Source organism: Galeopterus variegatus, unplaced genomic scaffold (genome assembly GCF_000696425.1).
Source record: "Galeopterus variegatus unplaced genomic scaffold, G_variegatus-3.0.2 Scaffold407, whole genome shotgun sequence".
Taxonomy (NCBI): Eukaryota; Metazoa; Chordata; class Mammalia; order Dermoptera; family Cynocephalidae; genus Galeopterus; species Galeopterus variegatus.
The window spans coordinates 106,335-129,360 of record NW_007726518.1 but is presented as its reverse complement, the minus strand read 5'-3'; the positions used below and the strand labels follow the sequence as shown (position 1 = coordinate 129,360).

General features: G+C 33.9%; 1 protein-coding gene across 3 annotated transcripts in view; it reads right to left on the bottom strand.

Moving 5' to 3' along the window:
• The window catches only part of RBBP8 (retinoblastoma binding protein 8), a 72,956-nt gene that overhangs the window by 16,137 nt on the left and 33,793 nt on the right, over positions 1-23,026 (bottom strand). For all 3 annotated transcript variants that reach the window (XM_008568401.1, XM_008568402.1, XM_008568403.1), the window contains 7 exons: positions 19,203-19,269; positions 12,010-12,185; positions 9,951-10,055; positions 5,421-5,518; positions 3,718-3,830; positions 1,551-2,439; positions 1,342-1,468 (listed from right to left, as the gene is read on the bottom strand). In XM_008568401.1, the coding sequence (XP_008566623.1) occupies positions 1,342-1,468; positions 1,551-2,439; positions 3,718-3,830; positions 5,421-5,518; positions 9,951-10,055; positions 12,010-12,185; positions 19,203-19,269 (1,575 nt within the window). The remainder of the gene's footprint in view (positions 1-1,341; positions 1,469-1,550; positions 2,440-3,717; positions 3,831-5,420; positions 5,519-9,950; positions 10,056-12,009; positions 12,186-19,202; positions 19,270-23,026) is intronic.

Sequence of the window (23,026 nt, the reverse complement as noted above, 5' to 3'; positions counted from 1 at the left end):
TTGTACACAAATGTTCATAACAGCATTATTCATGATAGCAAAAGAGTGGAAACAAATGTCTATCAACTGATGAAAGGATAAATAAAATGATACATAATGAAATGCTACTCAGCAATATAAAGGAGTGAAATACTACTCAGCAATATAAAGGAGTGATATATGCTACAACATAGATGAAAATAGAAAATATTATGCCAAATGAAAGAAGTGAGTCACAAAAGATCATATATTAAATGATTCCATTTATATGAAAACTCCAGAATAGGCAAATATATGGAGACAAAAAGTAGATTAGTGGATTGGGGAAGAAAATGTTCTAAATTTAGAATGTAGTGATACTTGTACAACTCTGAGTATACTGAAATCACTGAATTGGACACTTTAATGAGTGACTTTTATGGTATGTGATTAATATTTCAATAAGAATGTTTTTAAAAAGTTAACATTATAACATTCTCTGGAAGGGTTTCCGATATATTTTGATATACATGGCAACTACATAAAGTGTAGTTACAGAACAAGAAGTAGTACAATATTAACTCCAAATAGCTTGTGAAAGGCTGAGTAGGTATACTGTAATCCCTAGAGCAACCTTAAAAAAAAAAAAGGCTAAAAAAAATCAGAAAAGCAAGTGAATAAAATGTTTTTATACAGAGACTGAAACCCTCTCTGGAAAAACAGCTCAAGTATGTGCTTTAGGAAAACAGGAAAATAAACCCAGGATGAAAGAATAATTTGTCAATGAAGAATAAAAGAAAAAATACTGCATATGAACTACAGAAATATTTCATGGCTGAAAAGACAACGGGACTACTTTTAAACACAGGAAAATAATGGGAAGATTCATATACATTAAAACAATGTTTTCAAACAAGATATTTAAAAACCTATATAAGTGTATATTTACAGATATGCATGTAAATGCAAAGAAAATGCAAAGAAAATGCAAAGAAAAAGGACAGGTTATCTATGGGGTGAGAAATAAGGTTTAGATGATAAAAGTTCTAATTTTTCTTTTAAAAATTCTATATAGTTTAAAATTTTTAAAGCTTTTGTAAAGAAAATAAAAGATTACATAAAATAAGGAAATCCACAAAATCACTTTTAAAAGTAGATATCAAAAGATCTCAATTCATTTTCTCAAAAAGCACAAGAGTAGAAGAATCACAGGTAAAACCAAACCAATAAGATTCATCCTATAAATTGAGAAACATGCAGGAAGAAATACGATTTTTTTTCCCAAAACCAATTCAATCTATTTAAAGAATGTGAATAATACATTATAATATATATTATATTTAAAGTAATTAAAAAAGATTTTACATCTCATAGTGTGCATACCTTGGTTGTTTTGTAGAGACTTTGTTTTAGCAATTCTACATGGATTTAACTGAACAACTGATGCAAGTGCACATCCTCCACGGACTGATCTGGTTTTTATTTTTATTGGCTCATGAGAACCAGCACCCTAGAACAGAAATAATTAATAGCACCTAGATGAAATCACAAATAACCACTTTAATCAAAATCCTTAAACATTTAACACAAACCTTCATGTCTTCAAAAAGATTCTCTGTCTCCAGACTTTCACGTGGACGTAGAGGGACTGTGAAGACAGGATTTTCTTCTTTTATTTGTAATAGTGTTTTATTGTCTGGAGAGAATTTACCCAAGGGCTGGAAGAGGATGCACTCCTGTAAACATGGCTCTTCTGGGGAATCTTTGGGTAATGTGCAGCTCCCACCTAAGGCCTTACGGCTTGAGGAAGAGCCCTTTGGAATGGGCTTCAAAGCCTCATAAAGAGTCACTTGCCTAAATCTGTTTTTAGAGTTCTCTTGGCTTTTCTCTTGACGCTGAATAGCTGAAAACCGATCAGACAGATCCAGAGGTTTATCCATTACACAATCCCCATTCATGGAAAATTGACTATCCACTGGAAAAGGAAAAGCATTTTCTTTATCAAAAGAAGCTTGGGGGCAGCTTACTTCATGTTCACTTTCTTCCTCAGTTTTCTTCCTTTTGGATGATCTGCCTCCCAGTGATTTCAGGGGCACCAAATGCTTATCAGTAATAGCATCTTTAACATGATCAGTACTATCCTGCTCACTTGGGGATTCACTTACATTCTTGTTTATAAGTATCTGCTTATTAGAAGATGACTGGCTAATGATCTTGTTCACTTCAGACTCCAAATTATGATGTATAAAAATAGTACTATCTTCAGATTTTGATCTAGTTTTCTCTGATCTAGAAATAGAAATGTTGCTAGAAGAGGCTGTTTTCAGATGGCTCTTTTTCCCAATCTCTAAAAGAGAAGGGGACAAACTTGTATTCAAACCTAAACTACGTTTAATATTAGAGGTAGCTCCAAATACAGGAGATGACACCCGAGTAGTCAGTTCTTCTTGAGGAGGAGTCTTTGAAGTAGAACCTGAAAATCTAAATAAACAGCAATAAGACTTTTTTCTACTACAGAAATAGGGTAAAAATTAAAAGATAAACATGACAAGAAAATCTTTGTTAATATATAATTAACAGTAAGATCTTATCTACCTACTAGAGGCAGATGATTAACCAAAACTTAAGATAGGGTATAGCTGTCGGCTTCTCTTCATTTGGCTGACAAAAACCAGAAGAAAATGATACAGAAAATATGTCTTGGGCCGGCCCGGTGGCGCACTGCTACAGTGCGCTGCTTGGGAGTGCGGCGGCGCTCCCGCTGAGGGTTCGGATCCCACATACAGACCGGCCGCTCACTGGCTGAGCGAGGTGCGGGCACAACGCCAAGGGTTGCGATCCCGTTGCCGGTCCCGGCGCGACACTGAGGGTTGCGATCCATTGCCGGTCACAAAAAAAGACAAAAAGGAAAAAAAAAAAAAAAGAAAATATGTCTCAATATCATAATATTCCTAAACAAAAAAATTTTTCCTAATTTAAAAAACTTCATTATATAAGAAAATCATATTTTAATAAATCTACTGAGGACCCAAATTCTTTTGTTATGAAATCTTGTCATGAGTAACTCCAAGAAACAAAATTCTTTTACTATAGAACTGAACATAAATTAAGGCTCAGCCTGAGCAGAGGAGATAGCTGGAGAAAGTACACTAGATTTAAGTTTGAAGATATGTGCTGGGTAAGAGTTCTGGCTCTACCTATGAGACCTTCAGATATTTAACCTCTCTGGAGCTGCATTTTTGTCATTTTTTTTAAAAAATGGGGATAATAAAATCTACTTTAATGAGTTACTATGACAGATTAAATGTGATATATGTATTAAAAAACTTATAAAAAGCAAAATGTTACACAAATATAGGTATTATTAGTTAACAGATGTTCTGAAATTAGTAAAAATGAGATGCAAAACAATCTTGGAAGCTCATCCAAGCTTATAGATGCATCTTGTACAACATTTAGTTTTTGGAAATATAAACCCAGAAGGTTTATATTTAAACCTTAAAGGGACAAAGTAACAAGACTTGGAGCTCTTAAGTACTACTTGATAGACATATAGAAAGTATCTAAAAATAACATCCACCTCTCTGAAGAGAAAAAGCTCTCATCTGGTCATGAACTAGAGAGACATTTTTAAAAATAAAAATTAATATAACCAGAATAACAAACTATACGCTGAGGGAGAGAAATGGTTTAATTATGTGGAACTCATTGTAACTGGATTTCACCAGTAGTTAATTACCAATTTTCACCACAAATTACCTTAAAGTATCTTTAATATTTCTTGTAGATTCCTCAGAAGATTGTTTCTTGTGATTTCCTTCTAGATGGTGGTAGAGCTCATCACCAAGAGGGCTCATGGGACCTTGAGATTCCTTCAATAGTAAAATATGAAGCACATCTATATAATGAAATATTATTTATCCTTAAAGATGGATGAAGTACTGATATATGCTATGATGTGGATGAACCTCAAAAATATGCTAGGTAAAAGAAGCCAGACTCAAAAGCCACATAATATATGATTCCATTTATATGAAATATACAGATTAGGTAAATCCATAGGAAGAGAAAGCAGATGGATGGTTGCCAGGGTCTGCAGGAAGGGCAGAATGGGGGCTGAATATTTAATGGGTATGAGGTTTTCTTTTGGGATGATATAAATACTTTCAAACTAGATAGGGGTGGCAGTTGAATAATAACGTGAATGTACTAAATGTCACTGAATTGTACACTTAAAAATAACTAATTTTATGTTATGTGAATTTCATAATAAAAAATATAAAGCCCATTTTAAATTTAAAGAGAAAAACATCAATATTTTAATATTTTACATAAGTATATTCTACTACTGGTAGAATATATTCCAATTCCAAAAAACAATATTATTAAGATGAGGGGAAGGGAATAGAAATGATTATTTATACTAATAGGAGATGAATTTAAAAGGATCCATTAGAGAGCAGTGCCTCTCAGTCTTTAACATGCATACAAATCAACTGGACCTTGTTAACATGCAGGTTTAGTAGGTCTGATTCTGTACCTCTAATAACTTTCAAAAGTGATGCAGATGCTGTTGGCCTGTGGATCACACTTTGAGCATCAAGTCTTTAGATATCAGCTCCCTTAACATATTTGGTGTCTAACTACTGACTTGCCAGGTTTACGAGCAGGAGAGAATTAGAAACCATTAAAACACATTCAAAGTTCAAAGATTAAAAACTACCCACTATCTCTTGAGGATGGGTTTAAAACTAGAAAGGACGAAAATCCAAATGTAATGAAAAAACAATTCAATTTTTAGAAATTCAACAGTAAGACAACTTTATAACAGCAAGTATACATTTACTGAATACAGCAATAGAATATTAAAGTTGTATCAAAATAGAACTTTTCCTTACGATTGAGGAATTCAAGTTTTTTATTTTCTAGAGATCAATTAAGGAAAAAATAAGTTTGCCTGATGTAAGAAAGTACTAAAATAACGAAAAGAAAATCATGGGATCAATTTCTGATCCAATCCCCAAGAAAAAGGCCTAACTGGATTGGCAGTTCTCAGTTGTCCCAGGAATTCAGCCTGTTTTTCAAATCAAACCACAGTTTAAAGTATGTCAAAAATATCCAATAAATCCTGAAATTAACCTAAAGGTTAGGTCTTCTCTTAGATGAAATGGATGCATGGAGGGGGCAGAAGAGATGGAGTGGGAAACAGGATTGACAAAATCCTCAATGTCATCATTACTCCCCTAAATTCTGACTCAACCCACAACCCCAGAATCTTAAAGACTCTAGATTTCTAGATCTGCCTGGACTGAATAATATAAATGGGACTTTCTATCAACATCAGTTTTGTTCTAGGCCTTTACCAAATGATCTTTGGATAAAATAGTTTTCCACTTGCCCTAAAAACTGACCTAAAAGCACATATCAATTAATTCATATTATCACCAAATTAAATCACTTACAGTTTCTTCTTGAACACTAAGTCCAAGTGTTTCAGCAACAACTGTAGCCAAGTTAAAAGATGACTTATCAGTGGGATAACTGCTTTTTCCATGTGTTACTAAGGAAAAAACAAAACAAAACAAGTATACAACTGTGGAAACTAAATGTCTAAAAATTACCAAAAAAAGGAAGAGGCTCAAAGATTTTATAAGATGGGACTAAACAAATTTTAAAATTCTGTACAAAAGTCCAAAATATCTACTACAAATGGCAATAAGTTGCAGGTATTTAGTGTCCATACTTGCTAGACATTTTCAGCTAAGTTTTCTATTCTTTCTAAATGAACTGAATGCAATAGATAGATTACTTTACTTATTGCCACCGGAAAAAAAATCATAAAATGGATTTATAATGTATTTATAAGTGACTTAAGATACAGCATGAATATCAAACTATATTTTACAGTGTCTCTCATAAAAACATACTTTGTGGGAGAGATTTCCAGCACTGCATAATTTTCCAGTTTCAAACTAACACATATTTATATAAGAATCACGTATGTGTTCAAGTATTTTGTAAAGTTTTGTGCACACAGTTTTGTTAACGCAACAAGTATTTATGGAGCATCTACTATGTTACAGTGCTAAGCATTAGATTAAAAGAAAAAGTTCTTGTCTTCAAGGAGCTATGGGTTACAGTTGAAAGGTAAAAAGAAAACTGCAACAGAATGTGATAAACATTAAAATAAAGGTACATATAAGGGGTGATTTAAACATCAAGGAAGGACTTCTAAATCTGCCTTGGGAAATCAAGGAAAGCTACACAAGTGCCTGAGATGACCCTTGAGAGAAAGAGGAATGTGGCAGGCTATGTGGACTGTGGGCAGAAAGTAACATTCTACTAGGAATGCTGAAGGGTCCAGATAGGTGAGACAAAATTGCTTGTTCAGGGAACTACATGTGGTTCAATTGCTAGAAATCAAATTGCAGAAGATGGAAGTAGCAGGACATGAGCTCCATTAGGTTACTTAGGAGTCAGATTATGCTAAGGAGTGTACAATTTATCCTGTAGAAAATGAAGAGATATCTAAGAGTTTTAAATGAAGGACAGATACAATATTTGGGTTAAAAAGGTAATTCTGGCTGTGACAGGCACACAGGGCAAGGAGCAGTCACTACTAATAGGCAAGAGGACAAACTTAGATTACTAAAACATTTTTGATGAGAGATGCTGATGGCCTAAACTAGTACAACGGGGGTGCAGAAGAATACGTAAAACATATGTAGGGGGTTTAGAGACTGTTTAGAAACAAGAGATGAAGAAGCAGGAGTCTAGGGTGACTCAAAGTTTTTTGATTCAGGTAACTCAAAGACTTAAGTATAGTGTCATTCACTGAGACTGTAAATACAAGACGAAGAGCAGATTTGACAGCAAAGTTTTTATTTTGAACATGCCGAAGTTGAAGGATATCTAGCTAGAGATGTTCAACAGCAGGCAGATATACTGGTTTGGAATCCAGGAGAAAAGTCTTAGACAGAGATATAGGTTTGGGACTTATTAGCATATAGGTTGTAGCAGAACACTGACTTTAGGTGACATTCCTCCAGAAAGAGATAGAAAGTGAGACAAGAACAGGCCAGGGACCATCTATGAGGGGTCTTCAAAAAGTTCATGGAAGGATTCATATAATTATTATTATTTTAAAAATTTTTTCGTTTATCTATGTGTTTTTAAAAATTTTTTAATTCTTTAAAATCATTGAAACATAATTGTACCTATCTGTGGGGTACAGCAATGAATATCAATAACTGTGTGCAATGTGTGATGCTCAAATTAGGAAAATTAATATATTCAACATTATACAATGTAATCATTTTTTGTGGCTCTTTACCAATTTCTTGTTAACTTCCCTCCTCCTCCCATATTATCTTTTAATTCAATTTTTCCATGAACTTTTTGAAGTACTCTTGTATATTGGGAAACAACAACACTGGTGACTTTTGCCAGCAGTTCTACTATAATGAGTAAGGGACAGGGTGTGCGAATGTGTTCTTTCTCTCCCCCATCCCTGTCCCTCTCCTCTCCTTCCTCCCATCCTTAGCAGCCCTTTCTCTTTCTCATGAGGGGCAGGGTAGTGGTAGGGGAGTAGAACCCACACTGTAGTGGGCTGGAATGAATGGAAGTCAAAAAAGTAGAGATATCGAGCACAGACCACTTTTTCATCTTTGAGGAGAAGCTGTAGCAAAGGGTGGAGACAATTAAGAAGGGGGTTATTTTTAAAAGATGGAGGAGGGCCGGCCCGTGGCTCACTTGGGAGAGTGTGGTGCTGATAACACCAAGGCCACGGGTTCGGATCCCATATAGGGATGGCCGGTTGCTCACTGGGTGAGCGTGGTGCTGACAACACCAAGTCAAGGGTTAAGATCCCCTTACCGGTCATCTTTAAAAAAAAAAAAAAAAAAAAAAAAAAAAAAAAAAATGGAGGATAACATATATATGCATATGTTGAAAAGAAAGAACCAGCAGAGAAGCTGGAGATACATTATAGAAAAAGAGGACAACTGATAAAGTTTTGGTAGTGGTAGCAGCAGCAGAGAATGGGCTCTAGCGTGCTGAGAAGCAAAGGATCTGCCACACTTTAGTGTTATATCCCCAACACCCTTTGCTGGACACAGACTCTGCCTATACACATGCACACATACTCAGGCACATACAAACATACACACATACTAATATAAAATGATTTGCAGCTGTCAGAATGTAAGTTTTGCTCTAATATAAAATGAATAAATGACTCACTTTGGCCAGCCCTTCCAATTGGGCTCTGGATCTCATCTCTCCTCACCTTTTCAAGGATCTGGCAATTATTCCCGCTTTCTCCAAATTACTTATTTCCCCCTGTTTACTTGATCACCCCATCAGCATAAAAATATGCCGAACGTGCTGTAATATCCCATTTTGAAAAAACTCTGCCTTAACCCATATTCCTTTCTAACCACTGTCCCATTATCTCCTCTTTACTGTAAAATGACTTCAAAGACTTGTTTATATGTGCTCTTTACATTCTCTCTGTCCCTAGTTTCTCTTGAACACGATACAGTGTTAAATGACCACTGTTATACCTTAACAGTTTTGATCATGTTGCTAGTTTAACACCTAATGATCTCCATGCAACCAAATCTGATTATCAAGTCTAAGAATCTTACTTGACCTATATTAGCACAGTTGACCACTCCTTCCTCCTCTCTCCACTTGGCTTCAACGACATCATTTTTAGTCCTCCTATCTGACTGGCAGCTCCTTCTCTGGCTTCTTCATTGTTTCCTTCTCATCTTCACAACCTCTAAATCGCAACCTCAACAGCTGCAATACTGCTGCTAATGGGGTGAAAAATGGTTCTTGGGAGGCAAAAAAATCTTACTCTTTTTCTGCATAAAGCACAGATATGCAGACATACATACACACAGAACTTAGATATACAAGATATCTGCAGTATTAAAATTCCATGAGGAAAGTGATTAGGGAAAAAAATGTCTAAAAAGGCTCTTTGGGAGAGGAAAGAATAATAATGAAAAAAAGTTGACAATCACTGCTTTACATAAATGAAGTTCTCCAGGGCTCAGTACTTGGACTTCTCTTCCCCATCTACACTCACTTGATTGGTAATCTCACCCAGTTTAACAGGTTTAGACACCATCTACGTGCTGACAACTTCCACAGGTATCTCCATCCTAAACTTCTCCTCTAAACTCAAACTCACATCCACCCACCCACCCACCCACCCAAAATCTTCACCTGAACGTCTGTTCTGTATTTCAAACATAATGTTCTAAGAACCAAACTCCTGATTTCTAAACCACCTCTGTCCCCCACCCTGCAAACCTACTGCTCCAGTCTTTTCCATATCAGTAAACAGCAACTCTATTCTTACTGTTGCCCAAACCAATCTCCCCTGCACTTACTCTGCTCCAGCCATGCAGGCTTCCTCAATGTTCCTAAATTAAACAGCATCTTCACCTCAAAGCCTTTGTACTCACTGATTTCTTTGCCTGGGATAACCTTCTTCCTGACATCCACATGATTCACTTGCTTCCCTGAGACTCTGCTCAAATGTCACCTTATAGTGAGGCTTTCTAATATCTTTTCTTACCCTGCTTCATTTTTCTTCAGAGAATTTGCCTCTACCTGACATACATTGGTTTGTTTTCTTTATTCCCCAACTAGATTGTAAGCTCCGTGGGGGCACGGGCTTTGTTTTGTTCAGAGACTGATATACAGTAGACACTTAAATATTGAATGAATGAGCAAATCACAGTAAAGCCTTCTTTACTTCAAATTATTAGCAATTTGTATTAATATAAACAGGGATGCTAATTTAAAATAATAAGGCAATATTACTTTCCTATATAAAAGACTTCTAAACAACTATTAATAAAAACAGAATTATATAGAAAATATTTTAAAATATTGTCTAATTCAGACTATTGGTCACTCTTTCTACCAATAACCACAATTTAAAATATATGAAGTAATTTCAGTATCTTGCTTACTAGCCATTGGTGATTGACTTTGATCACAAGTGTCAGCTACTAGAATTTCATTTTCATTAGGGTTATGTTGTGGATGATTTGAAGCCTTGGAAATTTTTCTCAATTCTAAGGGAAAAAAAGAAGAGAGATTACATAATAAGCGATAATGATGACCAAAAAATACTATCAAAATATTACTTTGATAAGCCAATACAAACCTGTCTTTAAATGCATTACAAGCATTATTTTATTGATATAATTTTCATATTCTAAGAAAAAGTTCCTTTAGTTTCACTAAGAAACAAAGCTGCAAGTTAGGACAATGAGAGAGAGAGGACTAGAACAGACAAGCTTCTTCTGACCTAAGTTGCCTAAAGTAGTAATATTTTAATGTTTCTTTTTCTTCTATATTTGTTACAAATCAGCAGGTTAATTTAAAATTTATACTGTACCACACAGCTCTACAATCTTTGTTTTAGAGTGTTTATTTTCTAGAAGGAAACCCTGAAATGTGCTTTATCAGACATCTCTCTATTGCTTAAGGATCTCATTCAAAGAAAACCAAAAAGGCAATGTTAAGGGAAATAGAGCTGTACTAATTATAACTTGAAAATAATTTTAAAAAGCACTGTAAAGTTTAAGATAAACAAGCAAGGTGGTTAGTAAGAGGGCTAATTAGTCATTAAATCATTTAAAAATTATTTTAAAATAATCTGCATGGCTCAGTTATATCTTAAGACCAAAAATACAGATTCCAAGTAAAAAAATGATCAGAACAAAGATTAAACAAATTAAGTTTTTAAATAGATATATGCTGCTCTAATACAATGAAGAAACAAACCAGAAGCATTTATACTAAATACAAAAGACTTTCCTAATACAGAAAATTTCTGTGATTTGTTTTTTGGATATTCTTATACAAGGATTTAAACATGATCTAAATGACACAGATGATTATCTGTAATGATTCCTGTCTTGTCTGATAGCAGATTAAAAGGCCAATGAATGTTCATCCTAGACCTATGACATTAATTTTAATTTAGCTCCTAATTATATGCTCAATTTTTAACAATTCTTTTGTTTTCCACTAGATGGTGATGCAAACTCATAAAAAATGGAAAAAACTACATCAATTTTCCAATATCAAAGAATAAAATCAACTTATTCTTTTAAAGGTATAGCTATGGTCAACAATTTATTTGCATTATACAAATATCTAGAATTATGTACACCTCCTACCCCCATATGTTCCTTGTTACAAATAGTTTATGTTAAAAAATCAAAGTCTCTACCATTTACTTTAGACTAATATTAAAAGAAATAATCATTGTATCATGCTATGTGATAAATTTCGGGGGAAATGAAAAGTTTCAAAAGGATTAGCCAAAATGGTAAACTGGCCTGGCATTAGAAATATACCTCTGATAAGCTACAAAGTAGATACATTATAAAGCCATTTCTTGATTAACACCAACCACTACAAATTGTAACAAATAAAAACAGGCAGTTAAAGACAGCTCCAATGGTGGAAATAGCTGTGGGCAAGCCCTGGAAAGTACAAAAGGTTAGAGCCATCAAAAGGTTGACCTATCTACATACTTGACAGTTGACGTTGAGTGAGTTTTTTAAACCTCTCTAAACATGTCTTTCCTCAACTATAAATCAAAAGAGCTAATAGCTACCTCATAAGCCTGTTATGAGAATTAAAATATAGTAATAATGTCTGCAAATCACTCAGCATAATACCCAGCACACAGGACCTGGAAATTAATGTTAAATTGCTTTCTTTTTTCCTTCTATCCCATTCAGATATATACACATAACAATATTTTTTAAATAAAAAGAAAAAATGGAAAGAAACTATGCTGAGTGCTTATATATTCAGATTAGCAACATGTCTATACATAAAACAGACAGAAAATGCCTTCTCAGTCACTTCATTAATGGAAGTTAAATTCAATTGCGCCATGGGTTACCTGAAAAATGACTACCTTCTTTCCACTAGACTGAATAACATAAAAACGATAGATGAATACTATTTTATAAAACCAGATAATTAAAATACGACTCCAACCCTTACCATCTGCACACACAGAGTGCTCAAATTTAGCATGTGTTTGTTCTATGTATTGGATGTGGAGATTCTCCTTTCTTCGTAGCCGGTTAACACCAGAAAATGAAAAAGCTGTTATTGGTGAATCTGGAATCACATTCTCCTCACAGTCAAGCTCAGTTGCTTGATGCTGCTGATCATTCCTACAGGAAAATGACAATTGAAAGAAAATTAATTCAACAAATATTGACTAAAACATCTACCATATGGTATGGAGCTACAGCAGAACACAAGTATAAAGATATGAGATCTAATCCCTTGCACCTCATGCTCCAAATCTCAGGATTAAGGATGCAAATGATTATAGTACCAAGTAGGGAATATTATTGTGAGAAGTGAAGCAGAAAGTGTAGTTGGTGGCACTTGAGGTAAAATTAAAAGTATTTCAACTCGCAGAGATCAGCAGAAGATCCATAGTTTGAGTAAGGGCATGCAGTACTATATGTACTTGTGCTGGAGAAGGGCAAACTAGAACTGCATGAAGGAGAGCCTTGAGTAAGTGTGCATAAAATTTAGCAAAGCAACAGGAAAGGAATTAAGGTTTTAAGGCATGGAAGGAATGTGACAATCTAACAGCAGTGTACAAGACTGACTGGGACAGAAGGAGGCAAGGAAATCAATTAGATAGTGGCTATAATAGTCCAGACAAGAGCTTCTGTGGTTTGGATTAGAATATCGAAGCATGTACAGAAAGGAAAGGACTAATGTTAAACATTGTGGTAGTAGAATCGACATGACTTGGCAAATGACAAATACAGAATGATAATACTAACATTGATAACTACCAACATTTGCTATGTGTTTACATTGCCAGGCCTGATTTGAATTGTTACATGTTATCAGCTTAATTATCACAACTCTTTGAGGTATTATTGTCACTCTCATTTTACAAATGAGGAAATGAACATAAAGAAGTTAAATCAATTACTAAACTGGTAAGTAAGAGCCAGGATTTAATGTCAGCAGTCAGACTCTAGGGCTCCTAGTGTTAAGCACTCAATATGCTATCCTTAGTGTAGACCCTGAGTCTACACTACAAGCAGGCTTCAAAATTTGAGTTTCTATCACTTCTATTCAGGTCCCCTTACAGTCCTCCTCTCAACACAGCAGTCACAACAGTGACTCTTAAAACTTAAGTCATATCAATCAAATCTGATTAAACTCTACCATATCTCTCCATTTCATTGAGAACACAAACCAAAGTCCTTTGAATGACCTACAAGATCCTACATGATCTAATCACCCTCCTCCCCCATTACCTCTCTGTCCTCTTTTCCTATTATATTCTACTCTAACCACACTTCCTTGAGGTTCCTTGCTAGCTGTTCCATCTGCTTGGAAAGCTCGTTCCCAGATACCCACATGGTAATTACCTCATCTCCTTCAAGTCTGCTGCAATTTTACTGTTTAAAATTGCAACCTCCTTCCTACATCCACATACTCCTGTTCCCTGTTACTTTCCCCATAGCATCTACTACTTCCTAACATAGTATGCCAATTATTTACAGGTTAAGTACTCCTAATCTGAAAATCTGAAATGCTCCACAATCCAAAACTTTTTGAGTGCTGATGACATGATGCTCAAAGGATTATTTCAGATTTTTGGATTAGGGATGCTCAACCAATACGTATTATTCAATATTCAAAAAAAAAAAAAAATCAGAAATCCGAAACCCTTCTAGTCTCAAGCATTTCGGATAAAGGGTACATAACCTGTATTATGTCTACTGCTCACCTGTAAGCTCTAACAGGATAAGCTCTTTGGTTCACTGACGAATCCCAAGTGTCTGTAATAGTGGGCACACAGTAGATGCTGCATAAATATTTGCTGAATGAGTGACTATCGGACATTCCTAGATTCCATTAAAGGAATAAATATGTGCGAATCTAGGCATACGTTCTTCTGGGATTCAATTCAGGGCCAATGGCACCTACAGACTGAGTTTGAACTGAATTGTGGTTATTGAGTAAAATAAAGTTAACTGACTTTCCCATGTCAAACTATTACTGACCTTATTTGCCAACCAATTGTTACCAGTCAGGCATTTAAGCTTAATATGACCAAACCAGTTTGTCCTACTATACTCCTATCAATTTGTAATATTATTGCCTAACGAAGAATTATATAATGAGAATTTTATAAACTATGACCAACAAAGATTTTTAAAAAACATTACAAGACAAAGATTAATTTTCCCTAACAAAGATTTACACTTTCCTGGAAAATATCAATATTATTGTTTTCTATAATCCTATATTCCATACTAAAAAACAATCTTTAGAGCTAGTACTTAATCTTCTTTAAATTTTATTTTTAATTGACAAATGATAACTGTACCCATATGTATTTATAGGGAGTGTTTTGATATATGTTTACGCTGTGGAATGATTAAATTGAATTAAAAAAAAATCCATCACCTCACATACCTACCATTTTTTTTGTGGTGAAAACATTTAAAATCTAATCTTTTGGCAATTTTGAAATATACGATGCTGTATTATTTATTATAGTCACTATTCTGTGTGATGAATCTAATATGTAATTTTCAATCCTTTCTGGAACTCTACTCTTATTCTGGAAAAACAGAGTAAGCTAAAGTCATGTGAGAAAGCCTTACCAATTAATGGAGTGTGAAATCTACCTGACCTAACTCTAATTCCGTCACAGCCTGCTTGACCATTAGTCATAAAAATTCAACCTGAAACATGAATGAGTCACGAGACTGATTTCCTGGCAGAGTCAATCTAGAAGTAGCTGGGATCATAAAAGGAAAAACAAAAAAATCCCCCAAACTAGTTCTAACTAGAAGTGCCCAAACTAAGTAAACAAGTACTGGCTCTGTCCTCTTTTGTCATAAAAGAAAAGGAAAAATAAAGCAAAACAACTTCCATGTGTTAATCAGGTTTCTTCTTTAAAACATCAGATCTCACTCTGATTTTCTGAAGAAAGTTAAGAGTTCATGTCACATCTTTTGGTTAAATTAATTGTGCATACTTGTTATCCTTCCTTTACTTTTCCTTCTGATGACCTTAGAGTAAACTTTTTTGACTATTTATTTGTAAGCTTCTCCTTAAAGTACTGTCAAAACTGTTTTTTTTTCCTCCAAAAACATGAATGGTTAAAGCATAATTTAATTTTAAGTTAGCAATGTTATAGCCATCAAGTTCATTTAAATGTTCTGATGTTCAAAAAAAGAAAGAAGAGGATTCCCTAAAGTACAAACCTGTGACTCTGATACCCTCATCCCTTAGAACAGTATAAGTTATTACATGAATAATTCAAATAAGACTAATTTTAAAAAGTAGGGCTATTAGGCCAGCTGTTCTGAGAAATGCTTTATTGTAATATCTGGCTCTCAGGAAGGCATCTGACAATGATTCTCTTGGTATCTTCTCACTGTAAACAAAAAGTAGAAATACAAACTAGACATCAATAAAGAGAGCTCCTAACTGACACAAATTATCATTAATGAAGGAAATCTGTAGTAGGATGCCTCAGGACTCCATCATCAGGCAGGTTTTGTTCAACATTTTATTAATGATCTTGATGCAAGGCACTGATGAAATATTCATCAAATTTGTGGAAGGCACAAAGCTGAGAATAAAAGCTAACCTTAGTAGGGGAAAAAATCAGAATATGAAGGATACCCCTCTATCCTAAGGCTAGAATAATTGGCCAAATCTAATAAAATGAAACTGAACAGGAATAAATGCTAGGTATAAGCCTTACTGAACTGAGTCAGAGGTGAGAGAATCTGGGCTTTGCCATCTACAGAGTCATACCATGTAGATACCTTCTGAGACTGTTTTGGCACAAGACTATTGAAACAGTATACAAACTATGAAGTGAGGTAGACCTGGGGGGGTTAAATCCTGGGCCTGACAATTACTAGTCACATTGGGTAAGTTATTTAACCTTTCTGAGCCTCAGTTTCCTCATCTACAAAATGGGTATGGTACTGTACTTTCCTATTTCCTTTTTGTAGGAAAGTTGTGAAAAGGAAATAATATATGCAGATATGCAGTGCCCAGAAAATTACCTTACGATGAAGAAGGCTAAATGATACAAGGTTTCTTCAACAACCTACAATGAAGCTATGACTGTGAAGTCCTGTATTTATATTTAAAACAGCAAATCTACAAGTAGAGGATAAGGAAGACTTCATGGTTTTTGTTAAATGAAAACCCCATAAGGAACCACCAGTAATATATGTATGTTTGGACCATAATAACATAAGTAAAAAGATACAGAAAAGAGGAGGTGGCAGTATTGCTCTATTGGCCAGATAATACTTATAATATTGAGTTTTTAATTAAGATACCAACAAACTAAAACATTAAAGAGAAATGGTACTCTGAAGAATCTTGAAGTAATGCCACATGAGGAACAGTTAAGGAACAAAGAATATTTACTCTAGCAAAGGCAACTGAGGAAGGCCATGATAGCTGTCTTCATGTATCAGAAGAGCAGTCAAGTAGAAGAGATGGTAGACTTGTTCCAGATGGTCCCAGAAAGCAAAATGAGAATCAACAAATATAATTTGTCAACAGAGTGATTTCTACACAAGCTTAGAAAAAACTTTTTAATAATTTCATCTCACTAAAATTAAATAGGCTTGGGAAACAGTGAACTTGTACTAGAGGTGTTCAAACAATGGTTACTTGTTAAAGAATTCAATTTAGAAAAGAGGGTTGAATGAAATGAATCCTACAGTCCGTTGAAATCTTAAGTGTATAGACTCCTTTTACTTTCACTGACCCATCACATTTATTTCCCAAAACAAAGCAAGTCATGACCTCAATACCTAGCTTATTTAATTATTTGCTTTCTGTGACTGGCAGAGTTGACAGTGTGTGTGTATGTTGTATGTATGTATATTTAAACTTTATAATAGCAATTTTTACTGAGCAATTTCTTACTGTAGTGTCACTAAATAACTGTCCTACCATATTAGGCATCTGTAACATCAAAACCAGCTCAGGTGAGTTAGAATACTGCATTTAACAAAGCAGAAGTATAAGTCAATATTTTTTCTAAAGCTCAGGAGGAATTTCAGGTACTAACACAATGTTATGGTGATTTAGGTACTCAGAGGAAACTATGTTCCCTTTATAAGACGATACTTGCACTTTTTAAAAAAAAACTGCCAAGCAAAAGAAAATTTGAGAAAAGCAAGCTACAAAAGAAGCTGGTTCATGATAATTGCAACTAAAATTCAGAACAGAACTGAAAGACACAATAGATTACCTCCTATACTGTTCTCACTAAAAGTGTCCTAAATAAAACATTCATGCCCTGAGCTCAACTATATGATTAGCCTTTATTTTAATTTCCAACTTCAGCCTTTACTTCTTTTCTAAAACATCAATGAACTTCATCAGGAAAAACTGTGTATTTGAGAACACTAAAAATAAATTCTAAACTAATTAGAATTCATATTTCTACCAAGAAAATGACATAATCTAGTTTCAATATACTTTATATTCCTCGGTTTTTGAGGTAATCACCTATCTAATTCTGTATTAACCTCTACACACTGAGTATCTTATCTATATAAATATATTGTTTGTGTTCAAAATACCATAAGTCAAATGTGCTAAATCACTTCATATAACATAAATTAATGTAGGCCAACAATCACTTATCTGAAATCCTTGGGATCAGGTGAGATTCAGAACTCAGATTTTTTTTTTTTAAAAAAAGGTAATACAGAGCATGTATAAGTTATTACATAACACCTTCAGTGGAGTCTGAGGCAACATCCTGTAATCAAACACATTGATATTTTCACAGCAAAACATATAAATACTCACACAAGGTGGGATAAATAAAGATTATAAATAGCATTCTGTTAGCTTAGGTGACGTTAGGTTGTGAATAATATTTCAAAAAACTCTGGGTTTTGGAATCACATATAAAAGATTATAGATCTGTGTTCTAGCATCTCTTCATTACAGAGCATGAGTAAAATTAGAAAGTATAGACATTTTCATACACACATTTTATAACCTGTCTGATCCCATAAGTTCCTTTCCTCATTAGACTATAATTCCTCCTCAAAATTCCTTTTGGCTCTCACTATTCATCGGACTAATCACATGAGAGGTATATTAGAATTCTATTGGACATACATGACCTGAAAGTATACTGATAAAAATGTTAATTTCACCTGTGAGACATGTTTATACATAGACAATAACTATTTTAAGCCAAAATAATACATTACATCTCCATAGTTTACCAAAGTTTTTGTGTAGATATCTACTCAAATGCAACAGGATCCTGAAGAAACCTATGAAACCATCAGCACTATTCTGAATCCTAAGTTTTAAAAAAATACTACATAAACTTTATTTATATAAGTGGGAACTAAGAGCTAGCCATATCTCTGCTCTGCATTAATCAGACCACTTCCAGAAAAATATTCTTTTTTCGAGACAGTGTTGCATAATGGAAAGAACAGAGGCTTTTAAAATAGAAGGTATGGGTCTGAGTAATGGTCTTATTACCTACTAGCTGTGAGATCGCAGGCAAGTTATTTGACTTCGTAAGCTTTGTTTTCCCCACCTGTAAAGTAGGGATACTAAAACTACTTTGCAGAATCACAGAGAGGATTATAAATAATAAACATAAGATACATAGAAGAGCAAATAGCACACAGGATAAAAGTTATTATTTTTATTCTTTAGGAGAAATGAGGCAAAAGGGTAGAGGAACAGAGGATGGAAGAAGTTCTATAGGCCTGAGAACTGTATAGAAGAAAACACTTGTTCATTTTCTTTTATGAAACTTCTGGGATAGGACTGCAAAGGAGGTAACAAAACTCAAATATTTGAAATGTAAGTATTTTAATAATTTCTCTATTATTTATAACATATCATTATAAAAACTGAAATGCTTTAATTAAAATGTTGATACTTTATGTACTCACACACTAACCTAAGAGATGCATACATACTTTTCATATATGCTCTCAAAGCACAAATGAAAATATAGTGATTTTCTTTATATTTTTTTACTGCAAAACACTTCATAATTTTTAAAACTGAATCTGCAGCTTCTAAGATATCTTCATGGTTGGTATATCTAACTAAAATATTAAAAGAAAAATCAGGGGGAAATACTCTATTTTCTGCTACAACTGAGAAAAAATACTTACTCAATTTTCTGCTGCAATTGTTCAGAAAGCTTTTTATTTTCTTCCTGCAGAGTATTCTTTTCATTCACTTAAAAAGAAGGCACATAATATAGTTATATTAACATCTATATAGGCCTTTTCAATAAAACATGTCAACGTTTATGAAGAAATTACGATTTCTAATTCTAAGTCATAATGTTACTCAGGGTTAAAACACTACTGTGCAAAACTAATCTGTTACTAGGTGTAATTACTACACCTCATATTGTGCCAGTTCCATGTAACTGATTAACTGATGATTTTATGTTATGCTTGTGGGCAAAGAAGAGAGAGTACCTCATGTACTAGGGAGTATAGTCTAATTATTCATACAGAGGACAAGAAAGCATTCCATCTGGTTACTCAGTCCTACCAATTTCAAATACCATTTTAGTGAGAGTCACTTATGTTGAAATAAATTCGATCATAAACATGAAATAACACTGAATATCAGTAAAATTTTTATAACATAAACACATTTATTAACTAAAATTTTCTTCCTTAGTCATACTCCATGTTTCATGAATAATTATGGTATCAGTAATTTAAACATACACATTGAAGTAGTATCTATTTGCTTGACTTTACCTCCACTAAATTTTCCTGTCTATCCTTATATAATTTATAAAGCTATAAATTAAATTTTGGCTATAATTTCTGCTGCAGACAGCTCAAAACTCTTATCACTGTTTAATAGGATGTCATTGTTTAAGCATGTGTTTTACTAGAAGTAAGTGCTAGAAATCAAGTCATAATAAATAAAAGTAACCTCTATCAAGGAAGGTTAATCATATTCCAAAAATGCATTAATAATTTAGTGGTTTATAAATCTAAACATATTTTGTTACACTGAGTAAATAAATTTTTGAGGCTATCTACAATACATAAGGTTACTAAAATAAACTACCTTCCGTAGAGGACTGAAAAAAAAATTAAAGATATGGAGACTGATATAAAGGAATGTGTAGTCTAGTGAGGGAGACAAGATTTACATAAACATGTTTTATACAACTGTAAGTGACAAGGGCATTAGAGAACTACAAATGAAGTACTAAGGAATTTCCAAGGAGAAAAAGGTTTCTTTGGGCCCTTGACTTCTCAAGGAAAGGAAGGATTCATCAGGAAAGGATTCTTCAAAGAGAAGACAACGGAGCTGGACAGGAGTCTATTCTATGCAGAGAATTAGTGGAACAAAGAAGAAAGATTCGCTATAATAAATGGTAGACAGCTTTCAATACTGGCTAAGAAATCGGAACTTTATCTTAAAAATTATTAGGTATCATTTTTCATAGATGAAAGATGGGAAGATTGATTTGTTGGTATGTATAGCCTATACCAAAGTGAGAAGAAAGTATCAACAAGTCAGGTGATCATTAAAAGAAATGAGTAACCAGACTAATGTGGCAGGTGTAGAAATAGGAGTAAGAATAGGTAGAATAACTGTTACAGAGGCAAAATCAGTAGTATTTGGCAACTCATCCTTTACAGGGTGAGAAAAATCAAAGATGACCTTAAATTTCTGATTTACTCGACTCTCAAATGAAATGACAAAATAACTCTGAAAATAAGCATATTATAATACTGAAAAATAAGTGTATTACAATCCAGAAAGGGTGCACAAGCATATCGTAACTATGAAAAATCCCTCAATTATTTAAAAATAGGCTCAGATTAAAATCCAACAAAAATGAGCCTTAAAACAAAAAGTGAGTTTTCCTAGCAAAACCTCATACCAATTCCAATAGCAGAGGCAGAAAAGCCCAGAAATTGCTAAATGAGTAAATAAAGGGTGGCCCACAGTTGCCCTTACGCTAAAGTCATGACGATAGATCTCTAGAAGGCTCTGACATTAAGACAGTCCATTAATAAATACTGAGATGAGGAAATAAGAGCAGTGATCTTAAGTAACTTATAGTAAACACTAGAGAAGGCACACTCATAACCAGAAGACAAACTATCCACATATCCTACAGAAAAGCATTTTCAGCCATTGGAGTAGGACTCTTGTAAATCAGAACTTTCATTTACCATCAGCAAAATAGGAATTCTCTCTTGGGTTAAGGAATAAGACTGCATTTAACAAAACCAATCAATTTAAGATATATCTACAATTATAGACAGATAATCAATAGTCAGCAAACACTTGAAAAAAACTAATAAAATTTAAAAAATTTAAAAAACATAAACCTAGTCAAAAAGAAAAATTCACTTCTGAATAAATAATTTTAATACAGAAAAGATATCTTTTATTAGGTATAACTGACATTACAAAGATTGCGAAGGCTGATGGATCCATTAAAATAAACATACTGCTATGAAAAAGAAATAAAGATCACGAAAAATTAGAAACTTAATAAATGGGATAGAAAGCAGAAGAAATTTAACTGTAGATAGAATTACTATCTCCTAAGCGATCCTCCTAGAATTCAGCACAAAAGAATAAATTTACAAAGAATAAAAGAAAAGCTAGGCAGAATGAGGACCCAACATCTGTCTAGTATGAGTTCCAGAAGAAAGAGAGAATAGAAAGGAGGAAATACTCAAAGAAATAACAGTAAAAACCTCCTTGGGCTAAGCAAACACTTGAGCGTGGTCAAGTGGATTAGAAACTCTAATAGTAGTCTTACTACAAAACTAGATCCTGCATAAAATCATAATTTTTACCAAATTGCTGAGCTCACTGAAAGAGATATCCCAGGGTCTCCCTTACCACCATTACAATTATCAACGAAACAAAACAAACCTGCGAGCCAAAACCCGAGCAGTGTAAGCAAGCAGATGCTGGTATCAGCACTGCAATCAGGTGGAGGGACTGAACCTGAGATCTCCAGTTTAAGCCTGAACTCCTGGAATGGAGTCGAAGTGATCCCAATTCACTTTCCACTAGAGTTAGCAGAAAACAACTCACACATAAATTCCCAAGGACTTCAGATAATAGAGTTATCTCATGTAGTAATAAAATATGTAAAGATTTAAAAGATGACATCCACAAAATGAACATGCTAGAAGTAACTGAGCAGGCAGACAAAACTGAGATAATTTGGGTATCATCAAAAAGAATAACAAATGCAAATGACTGATGCACACTGAATATATAAAATCCCGTGTGTCCATGATACTCGAAGAAGAGAAAGAAAGCCTCACTCCCACCAAAAACAAAATGGTAAGAAACACACACACACAACTTTATTGTTACCACCATAGGTAACTATTACACAAAGACCTTACTCTGAAAACTGGCAATGAAAGGAAAAAAACTAATGTGTACCATGCCTTCTTAGTAGGAACTAAGCAATAGCCCCACTTGATGGAGAATTCCTGTTTACAGAATGCAAGCTGATAATTGTGGAAAGAATATCAGATTCAGAAAATTATCTTTTTACAATCTCTAATAATTGATTCAGGCAAGGATCATTAATGGAGGCTAAAACCATTAAAGAAAGATCAAGGAGGGAGAATTGTATATTTGCAAGATTTCATCGTATCATATTTGTACCTCCCCACTCAGATTACACGGTGGTATAAAGGGAAAAAACATAACTCTGATGGAGAAATATGGCCATAGTAATCAATCTTAGATTCCTAAGAAGGGAATAAGCAGATAATATTGGTTTCCTGGTATGATATAATATGAAGTGAACAGTATTATCTATGAAATATTGTTGCTAAAAATGTTTAATCTGGACCTAATCAAGCCTTCAGATCCAATTTCTATTCTACAGGAAATAAAGGAGAAAAAGAAAAAAAAAAAAAAAAAAAAAAAAAAAAAAAAAATAAAAAGGGGACAAAATTTAAAAAAAAAAAAA